The sequence below is a fragment of the Triticum aestivum genome, chromosome 6B, assembly GCF_018294505.1.
Source record: "Triticum aestivum cultivar Chinese Spring chromosome 6B, IWGSC CS RefSeq v2.1, whole genome shotgun sequence".
In the NCBI taxonomy this organism is placed as follows: Eukaryota; Viridiplantae; Streptophyta; class Magnoliopsida; order Poales; family Poaceae; genus Triticum; species Triticum aestivum.
The window spans coordinates 54,444,741-54,455,622 of record NC_057810.1 but is presented as its reverse complement, the minus strand read 5'-3'; the positions used below and the strand labels follow the sequence as shown (position 1 = coordinate 54,455,622).

The 10,882-nt window shown below is 42.8% G+C and overlaps 1 protein-coding gene across 1 annotated transcript; it reads left to right on the top strand.

The window, feature by feature from the left end:
* The first annotated feature begins 5,757 nt into the window (after positions 1 to 5,757).
* LOC123133447 (uncharacterized) lies at positions 5,758 to 10,005 on the top strand. Its single transcript, XM_044552937.1, has 3 exons — positions 5,758 to 6,861; positions 8,074 to 8,161; positions 9,712 to 10,005. The coding sequence occupies exon 1, from the start codon at positions 5,906 to 5,908 to the stop codon at positions 6,443 to 6,445; it is 540 nt and encodes a 179-aa protein (XP_044408872.1). The 5' UTR covers positions 5,758 to 5,905; the 3' UTR covers positions 6,446 to 6,861; positions 8,074 to 8,161; positions 9,712 to 10,005.
* The last annotated feature ends 877 nt before the right edge of the window (positions 10,006 to 10,882 follow it).

Below are 10,882 nucleotides of genomic sequence, written 5' to 3'. Positions count from 1 at the left end.
TTGATGTACCGAAGTTTGTTCGGAGTCCCGGATGTGATCACGGACATGACGAGGATTCTCGAAATGGTCGAGACATAAAGATTGATATATTGGATGACTATATTCGGACACCGGAAAGGTTCTGGAAGTTTTCGGAGAAAACCGGAGTGCCGGGGGGGGGGGGGGTTACCGGAACGCATAAAAGTTTGTCTCAAGCTTGTCTCTCAAATGGATGTATCTAGCACTAATTTGATGCTAGATACATTCATTTGAGGGACAAGCTTTTTCGTACAGAGGGAGTATGGGAGAAAGAGGGTGGAGACTAAATAAAGATAAACCAAGATACCGAATTAATACAGAGTGATAATGAAAATAGAAAACGAAATGTGAATAAAGAGAAACCAAAGACTCGTAAAACAGAGAGTAAGAACGAACAACGAGGACCTAGCACTACTATGTTAATAGGCAAGTCTCAAGAGTAGTGTTGATACTTAGATGAGTGATGCAACGTTGGAGTACTAATTAGTGGCTGGGACTGCTCCAACCATCGAGCGGGGTATATTGTATATAATACGTAGTTGAGTGATCGCCTTTAGATGTTTCAGATGCTGAAGAGTATTTTCCAATGAACATATATATTATGCTATGCATCCTGACATATGCACTTCCTTGGAATTGTTGATATGTATGTATCATTGCTAGCAGCCGTCGTTGGCCTACTTGGAGAACAAATAAGCATTTTAACATAAGGGCATCACAAAAAATCAGAATACAAAAACTATGTTAGGTCTGCAGTTTTTTTCATGCATCATCTGAGTTTAGTGTACTTTTTGTGCAGCAGCAACCAGAAGCCAAAAGAACCCAATACTGAACAATCTAAAATAAAAACATGTCCACAAGCCTAATAACATTGAAAGTCTGAGTCCTACTACAACAGTTCAAACAATCAATAGTCAGAAGAGGCTAATTAAGGTACTGGTATAAGGTACTTAACTGGGTATACACAATATCTAGGATCAAAGAATTTAGATAAGATGCCAAGGGTTCTTCACTCTATAAATGGAACTCACCTGAACACTAAAGCCATGGTTGTCATTGCATAGCTCTAGACTAAATAATAAGGGCAATACCAAAAGATTTATGCATTAGTGCATGAACTAAGATAAAATAAAATAAGCCTATAATGATGGTGTTACTTTCTTGCGCAAGCACCAAAACTTTGCCAAAAAGTAAAATATACTGGGAGCATTGTACCTTTATTTTCCCTATAATCCTTGCCCTTGCTTCTAGATTATATGATGGCGGTGCAAGCTAGCCAACATCTTCAGATTAGTCCATCCAAAAAGCACCCCAAAGGTAACAGTTGGATTGATTGTGTCATTCCTGAAACGTCATTATCAGAAATTCAGTTGGTGCTTAATAGTAAATAAAAGTGCAGGACATGCTCATCACGCTTACCTAGGACTCATAGGCCTTATCTAATCCCTCGCCAAAGCAAATCATCTATTCTATGTGAAATAGGTAAGAGGTAGGCAAAAATGCTATATACCAAAGAGTATACGTCAATCTAAACTGACGTACTGCTCACAAGAAACAGAGTATGATAACACGTCGTTGCTCACTCTAAAAATAAAATAAGTTGTTGGAAAGGAGGGGGGCTATTTTATTTATACAGTTTAGTTTTGTGATTTAGTGCAAATAAGAACATGTCCAAACCTGATAGGCACGGCACCAAAGAGTATACGTCAATCTAAACTGACGTACTGCTCACAAGAAACAGAGTATGATAACATGTCGTTGCTCACTCTAAAAATAAAATAAGTTGTTGGAAAGGTGGGGAGCTATTTTATTTATATAGTTTATTAGTTTTGTGATTTAGTAGCAGTACAAATAAGAACATGTCCAAACCTGATAGGCACGGCAATCTCAAATCCATGGGGTCAGTTTGGTTAGATCAGGATGAGCAGAAATGAAATCCATGGGGTCAGTTTGGTTAGATCAGGATTTTTTTGAAATTACTACGTTCCCCAACAGGAAGATGGTAGATAAAACCCACTACACCGAAGGCACCCAATTAACGTATAAGGAGAAAAATCATCTGATTGCATTTTGTACTCTTCTTGAGAATTACAATGACTATTATCGAACTCCTCCAAATTATGGTGAATACGTGCCACTAGTGCATGTGTTGAACAACGATAACTTCTCTGGAGATACCCTGGTAAGATTTTTTACTATTACGACATCCGTGCATTTTTTGCATACTTCTAAAACTAGTACATCATTGCTAACTACGAAGTTATTATTATGTTTTTCAACAGAAACTCCCGATGGATTGTGTGCCTCATCTGATGTCTCTGCATGGTCGCCTCTCAGTTCTGAACATACTGCCAGGTAAATCTACGGAGCTCACCTGTGCATATCGGATTTCTAAAACCCGTGAACACATGATCATCAGAGAATGGAAGAAATGTATGGACATTCGCAAGGAGGTTCTTGGAAGTAACATTCAGCGAAAGGCAAGAATGGGAGACAGGCTAATCTCTATTCTCCATAATGGAGAGTCAGGGGCTATCTTGTTTTTTGTTATTTTACCTTAGAAAATGTAGTAGGTCTTAATCGAATGTAATAGGTCCTATGAGGTACAATATGTTTATTATGTGGTAATGTGTTAGAGTTGATAATGATGATCTTGAGGAGGTGTTATGTGATGTCAATGATGAAAACGATGATATTGAGGAGGTGTTATATGACAATGATGTATTATGATGCTAAGTTGTTAATGATATGATGATGATGATGATATTATTATATCATTGGGTGAAAGAACCGCGGATTAGTTTCAAGTGGATGGACATCCACTTAAAACTAGTCCACGGTTCTTTCACCCCATGATGTAATAACTCATTATGATGTAAAAACAATCTATAAATTCCTGTTGTATGAAAACTTGTGTAAAGTGTATGAATACAACATGAAAAAGAAAAGAAATAAAATACTAAATAATAGTAGTAGCGCGGGTAAGGAGAAGCGCTACTACTAATTATCAGTAGCGATGTTCTAAAGAACCGCTGCTACTAAGTCAATTTAGCAGTAGCGTGGGTCAAGACGCGCTATTGCTAAGCATTAGCTGTAGCGCCTTATCAGTAGCGCTCCTGCCCGCGCTACTGATAGGCCCAAAACCCGCGCTGCTGCTAGGCTTTTCCCTAGTAGTGTACCCAAAGTTAAATCCCCGAGCAGAATCAAAGATCTGAGGCCAATCAGCTTGTGTAACGTGGTTTACAAGTTGGTGTCTAAGGTCATTTCGAATCGGCTCAAGTTGGTACTCCCAGAAATTATTTCGGACAACCAAAGTGCCTTTGTGCCGGGGAGGCTGATTACTGACAACGTTCTTATTGCATATGAGATGTCACACTTCCTGATGAACAAGAGGACAGGAAAAGAAGGTATAGTTGCTGTGAAGGCGGACATGAGTAAAGCCTACGACCGCGTCGAGTGGAACTTCTTGAGGGCCATGCTTGTAAAAGTTGGGTTTGGATCACGCTGGATCGATCTAGTCATGAACTGTGTCAGTACTGTCAAATACCAGATCAAAATCAATGGTAGTTTAACGGCCCAGTTTTCCCCATCCCGAGGTTTCCGGCAAGGAGACCCAATATCACCATATTTGTTCGTCATTTGCGCCGAAGGGCTTTCATCGCTGCTACATGACGCCGAAACTGCAGGCACAGTGAGCGGAGTTAAACTTTGCCGGACTTCACCGGTCGTCTCCCATCTACTGTTCGCCGATGATTCTATGCTTCTACTTAAGGCTAAACAAGATGAAGCCCAAGCTCTGAGAGATATCTTGGATCTTTACGAGAACTGCTCCGGACAGTGTATTAACTTGGAGAAATCGGCAGTTATGTTTAGCCCGAACACGGGGGGAGAGGCTAGAACTGCTGTGAAGGACGCCCTCCGGATCCAAAGTGAAAATTGGAATGATAGGTATTTGGGGTTGCCGGTGCATGTTAGTAAGTCGAGAAAGAAGGCGTTCACTTTCGTAAAAGGGGCCATGGCGGGCAGAGTCTATGGGTGGAAAGAAAAATTAATAGCAAAACCCGGAAAGGAAGCCTTAGTCACCACAGTAGCACAGGCCATTCCAACATTTGCTATGTCGTGTTTTTATCTCACTAAGTCCTTTTGCGAGGAGCTCAGTTCTCTCATAGGCAATTATTGGTAGAGCCAGCAAGACAAAGAGAACACCACCCACTGGATAAGTTGGAAGAAGCTCATTTTACCCAAGGCGCAGGGGGGTCTTGGATTCTGTGATATGCATGGATTCAATTTGGCTATGTTGTCGAGGCATATTTGGAGGCTCATTCAATCACCAGATTCCCCATGTGCACGTATTCTGAAAGCCCGTTACTTCCCGAACGGTTCTCTGCTGGATGCAAGGCCTGTTGAGGGCATTTCATACTCTTGGAGGAGCTTGCTGCATGGTCTTGACCTCTTTCGGGAGGGATATATCTAGAGAATAGGTGATGGAACCGGGGTTAAAATATGGAGTGACCCGTGGTTACCGCGCCCATGGTCTCGTGGTGTGATTACACCGCGTGGACAATGCCTACTGGAGTGGGTTAGCGATCTTATTGATCCGGCCACCGGCAACTGGGATGAGCAGCTCGTACGGGACACCTTCTGGATAGAGGATGCAAATCAGATCATGCAGATTCCGTTGAGGGAGGGTGTCCAGGATTTTATCGCTTGGCATTATGACACAAGGGGATTACACTCCGTTAAGAGTGCTTACAAGCTACAGGCTCAGCTTGAGCGAACGAGGGAGAACGGAGTTCAACCAACCCGGGGAACTTGAATGAGATCAAGGACGATTCGTGGAAAAGGATTTGGAAGTTGTCGTGTCCTCGAAATATTCAGATGTTCACTTGGAGATTGAAACACGAATCCCTAGCTCTACGTACAAATGTGGCACGGAGAGGGATCCCGATCACGGATACCAAATGTCTTTTCTGTGCGCGGGCGGCTGAGGACGGAGCACACCTTTTCCTCAAGTGCAAATCAGTGAAATGCGTGTGGCGTGAGCTCACACTCGAGGGAGAACGAGCGCACCTGGAGAGTATAGGGTCCGTGCATGCAATGCTCGAATTCTTGTGGGGTTTAGATGAGAAAAAGCGCCTCCATATACTCACCTTCTGGTGGCTGTGGTGGGCCAATAGAAACAAGCTGCGACAGGGCCTGATGCTACTCACAGCGGAGGTGATTGCGAGGCAAACGAGGGCCAATGCACTTGAATACTGGGAGATCTTCCGACAGCCCGCGGTGAAGCCGTAGCCGGACAAGTGGCGGCCTCCTGTGCATGTAGAGTACAAGATCAACGTTGACGGATCTTTTGTGCCGGGAGAATTCCATGCAGGCTGGGGCGTGGCGGTGAGAACGAAGGATGGACGTCTGGTGTGCGCCAAGGCTGGCAGGCAGGAACACGTCACGGATGCCTTCGTCGTGGAGATGTTTGCCATCATGCGGTCACCACGGCTGCGGACCTCGGCATCATTCGGCTTGAACTGGAGACGGACTCCCAACTCCTAGCTGAAGCCTTGGATTTGCAAAGAGTTGATTCCTCCGCATACGCTGCTATCATTGAGGATACGAAGTACCAGCTCAAGCTTTGGTTTGCCAAGGTTGCAATCACCGTGTGTAGACGCACGACGAATTCTATAGCCCACGATCTTGCCACAATTGGCCGTAGTTGTGATCCCAACCAGTACATGGAATGGGACTCGGATGTACCTGCCCAAGTGGGCGCCTCTGTAATAGGCGATATGCCTAAGCTCAGTTAAGTAATAAAGCTTTGCTTTGCTCTAAAAAAAAACTTTCCCCATTGCGGCTGCACCCCACCCTAGACTCCGCCGCCGCCGCCGCCGCCCCAATGAGCACGCAGGACGGCGAGATGTCGGCCACCCTCCACCACCGCCCCCGCTCGCCGCTGGAAGACGAGGATCTGCTCCCCGAGATCCTCCTCCGCCTCCCGCCGCAGCCGTCCTCTCTCCCCCGCGCCTCCGCCGTCTGCAAGCGCTGGCTCCGCCTCGTCTCCAACCGCGGCTTCCTCCGCCGCTACCGTCGACACCACCGCCGCAGCCCTCCCCTCCTCGGTTTCTTCCGCAACGACCTGCGAGGTATCTCCTACACGCCTGCCATGGAGGCCCCCGATCTTGTTCCCGCCGACCGCTTCTCCGTGCATCTCCACGACGCCGGCTGCCGCTTCCGTCTCCTCAGCTGCCGCCACGGCCTCGTGCTCATCTCCCACTCGTTGCGGAACCAGGTCCTGGTGTGGGACCCCGTCACCGGCGACCAGCACCGCATTGCCGCTCCCCTGGGGTTCGACATGAACAGTACCCCGATGGACGGGGCGGTGCTTCGCGCTGCTGCTGGTCGGGCATTCCATTTACTGGCTGCTCCCTGGGGATGATATAAGTGTAATTCTTGAAGTTGATTTGCATAGCCAGATTCTAGCTGTGATACAGGTGCCAGCAAATATGTTTGCCAAAGGTCAGTTCTTGATGGTTATGCGAGCAGAGGGTTGCAGTTTGGGCATACTCTCCCTGTCAGAATTCAGGGCTGAGTCATGGAAGAGGAATATCAACAGTGATGGTGTTGTTTCATGGGTGCTGGGACAAACTTTTGAACTGGACAAGCTACTTCCCCTGTCTTCAGATAAGACAAGCTACATATCGATGCTAGCTTACGCTGAGGAAAATAATGTGGCTTTCTTGCGTACAGTTGCCGGTATCTTCATGGTCCACCTTGAGTCATTGCAGTTCAGTAAACTTCCTGAAAGCAACAACGCTATTGTCTGTTATCCATTTGAAAGTGTCTATGCTGCAGGTAATAGCATGCCATCAGATTCTGGTCATAACAAAATCATGTCTATTTTCAGTAATTGGTTGATGGCCTTACACATCCATTTGTTAATTAAGCTAACAATTTTAAGTAGTGTCATATTAAGTGTTTCTTTTGCTGCTTGATGACCTGTTCAACATATGGCGGATTTGTTATGTAGTGCTTCTATTCTGATGCTTGTGTGGTAGATTTATTTGATGGTTCTGGTCTGGATTCACATATGTTACTGGTTGCTAATCTGCTAGTGTCCTTTATGCTTGTGATGTCACCAGTTCATCATTATGTTGTTTGTCAACAAATATGTAGCATGCAATTTCACGTTATCACGTATTGGTATTTGTTGAACTATGTGGTTCAAGTCAGAGATAGCGAACTGTCTTTATCAGTTTATTATATGAATATCTATTCAGTAATATGATGAACACGAAGACTGGATTTTTCCCCCTGTAATTACTGAACTAGATTTCACTATTGCTGCCTGTTGACATATTCAGGAATTGAATACTGGTAGCATTAGTTCTGTGTTATAGTTTTTTCTTATGTTGAAAACAACTGCATGAAAACATAGCTTGAACCAACTGAAATGTCAAATAGTGCTCAATAAGTATTTCTGGACTTTTAAATCTAGTTATATTTGTTCATTTGATACTGTTATTGGGGCTTATATTCTTGAATTGGTAATGATGAATTTGTTGTAAATGAATGCATAATTTTTAATCTCATCTCTTGTTGGAGATTCCTGCTGCGAGTGGCAAATCCATTTGTACCAATGAACCGCAAAAAATGTTTTCATTTCATTTCTCAGGCTAAATATATTTAAAGATAATCTCTTCTTTTATAGTCAGGATCACGTTGGTTGCTATGATTTATTGGTATGAGCATATTTTACTGTTTTTGGTATGGCGTATAACAATTTTATTAATTCTGGATAACATGTCTATTCTGATCAGCTATTAGCCTGAGTGTGTGTGTCCTTCATTTTCACAATATTAATCATAATGTACTGTTTTGTAATATTGAAATTTGACAGGCTGTGTTATTTTCTTTATCTATTCCTAGTGTCGTGTCAGAACTGAGTTATTTCCCCCAAATTACAGTTGTGAGTTATCCAAATATCTTGTTGATTCCACCTTGTATCTATTTAGCTTTCCATTTGAATGTTATTGGTTGTTTGACTTTTCATGATTACCGAAGCAGGCATTGGTGGTGCCATGTAGCTGATCAAGATGTGCTAGTATGATGTACTGGTTGAGCAGGCAAGCTTATCTTCTGAATTTATGTCGAGGTATGTGAACTGTTCTTTAAAAAAAAAAGTACTTCTTTCCATTGTACTGCCATTCCCCAAGTACTAAATTGCAAGTGAGGGCTCTGAATTTTTCTCTACAATCCATTCCACAAATATCGAATCGCAAGAGAGGGTCTGAACAATCCTTTTCTTAACTGTTGCCCAGCTGGCCACCTCCGGCCATGCTTCCTTCATGGCTGGCTACATCTTGTTTCTTATCTCCAGACACTGCTTTCTAATCCCTTCCTCAGTATCTCTTTATTCTCTTCCTCATGCCATCACCCACCTACATTCTCTTTTCTCTGCTGATGCTTTAAACAACTCTACTGGAGGTGTTCTTTCGCTTGCATTTCCCTTCTATCAAGCTGCCTTTCTTTCAGTTTGCCACCTCCTTGGTACTCTCCAAGTTCCCTCTGCTAATGTAGGTTCTTCTCCTCTAGCTCCCTATATGACTGATGACTCAAAACCCTTCCCCCATTTGCGCAGAAGTTTTTTCCTACTCAATCATAGATCATAATGTTGTCATGTTAGGTGGTAGCAGAATAAAATACATCCTCTTTCGTGCGTCATGGATTTTTTATTTTATTTTTTGCGGTTATGGATCTATCAGGTCGCAGTGTAATTTATACATTTTCCCCTGTTAAGTGACTGCTAACTGATGATACCTGAGCATTTGTTCCATTCTTCCTTTATTTATATCGGTTTATAGCTATGCCATTTCACATTGCTGATTATTTTGGACTAATAATTGTGACAATTTTTGAAGAGCATGCCTTCGTGAATTGTTGTACTACTATTCATCTTTTTGCTTGCAGTAAAAGTTATTACAGTTTTATGGACAATTAGTATAGTTTTAGGCCGTTTGCTTAAAAATTATCTCAGCATATCTCTCATTGTCAGTCTAACTTGCAACATGTAATTGGCCATTGTTTGGTCCAAACTCCAAACTATATATGCAGCTATGCTTTCTGGCAGTTTTGTTCTTCAATTTGATGACAGTAGATGTTTAACACTTTATTTTAAACACATGATCAAAATGGCATGACTAGATTCAACATGATAACTGCTTTCATCACGAATTGCACTTTTACTAACATATTATCATTAATAGTAATCAAAGTGTTGTTTTTAATGCTGCGCAAAGTTTAAAAAGAAGACCATCTATTTTGGACCGAAGGAAGTCTATCTGTCAATAAGAGATGCATGATCCCTTACTCGACACTTCTACTGCATGAATTTGATTAGGTTCATCCATAGTGACTAGCTAGCTTTTTGTGCATTGTTAATAAGAATGCCTGTGAGATGTTTCTGATTTCCTACTGCATGAACCCCTCGTATGCCCACTGATATTATGACCTCTATTAGTATCAGCTAAACCCAATAACTGATATTCTAGCCTCTGTTTGTGATGTTGGTTTCGTTTAATAATGCTGTCATGATTCAACTTTGACTAATGTTAATTGCTTGAGTCATACAAAGTCGCAGATATAAGTTTGATGGCTTTTCCAAGTATGAAAATTTGTTTGACTGATGTCATAATTGCCCTGCAGGCACCGGAGTTACGTTTTGGTGGCTGAGATGCAGAAGTGGCTTGTTTTGATGCGATGCACACAGAAATTTACCCTTTATGTAGGATGCAGTGGTCAGCTGTGAAGTGGACTTGTAGGAATTAATCACTTATTTTGCTCAAACCCGTCTTATTATCGAACGCAGTCCATTGGCCAACTGACATGAAGACATGAGATTTGCTTGTATTAATCAGTACCTTTCAGTTGATCTTGCTTGCTTGCACTCCGTGTGTTCGTATTTTCACAGTTTCTTGTGATTGATTTTCCATGTTGCATCTGGCGGGGAGAATTCCGCGTCAAATTTCTGCTTATGTCCCATTTTGTGTGTTTCTTTTTATCTGGGTCTGACTAATCAAAGTTGAGTTGCTTGCTTTCACCAGGATTCAGGGAGGCTTGGATGAGATTGCTAATGGTTGAGTTCTTTTATGTGTTAGCCTCTTATGAAATGAACATGCCGCTTTGAGATCCGCAAAATTTCACACAAGTGATGCGCCGACGCGGGCGGAACACATTTTAACGATTGGTTCGGCAATCACAGCCGTCCAACATCTTGCAGGCTATTCAGCTCCTTATTTTGCTCGGCCGCCCTCTTCTTCTCCTCCATGAGCTCCTTTCCTTGGACGCACAAGCTATGGGTAGAGAAAGGATAAGGGAGCTGCTGTGGACGAGCATCTAGTCGCTCGGCATCCTCGTCGCCCAACTGTGTGTTGCGATTCCCATCTGTGATTATGGATGCTGAGAAGATAGGTGTCGTCCTTTGCGAGTTGGGACACATGCATGTGAGTAACTTAGGTAGTAACATAACAAGCTCCAAAATAATTTTGCTTATGTGGCATATGGTTAATGAGGAGAGAGGTGTTTAGAGTAATATATCTCTCCGTCCCAAAATATAAAAATGTTAGTGTCAAAAACGTTCTTATATTTTGGGACGGAGGGAGTATGTTACTGTAACATAACGCCCCCGAGAAAGAATGAGTTTACAAGCTAATAAATGAAGCCATCTATGACACTACTAATATGTTACTTTTCGCACTATGAAGATAGTAACTTAGACTAGTGGCATATGCATGACATTATTATAAGTTACCCCTCACTATGGAGATGGTGAATGTAGCTGACACCAGGACATTAATTGATGGAGATAGTGAATATA

Coding starts and splice junctions, on each gene's coding strand:
- LOC123133447 (XM_044552937.1), top strand. CDS start 5,906: ATGAGCACGCAGGACGGCGAGATGTCGGCCACCCTCCACCACCGCCCC.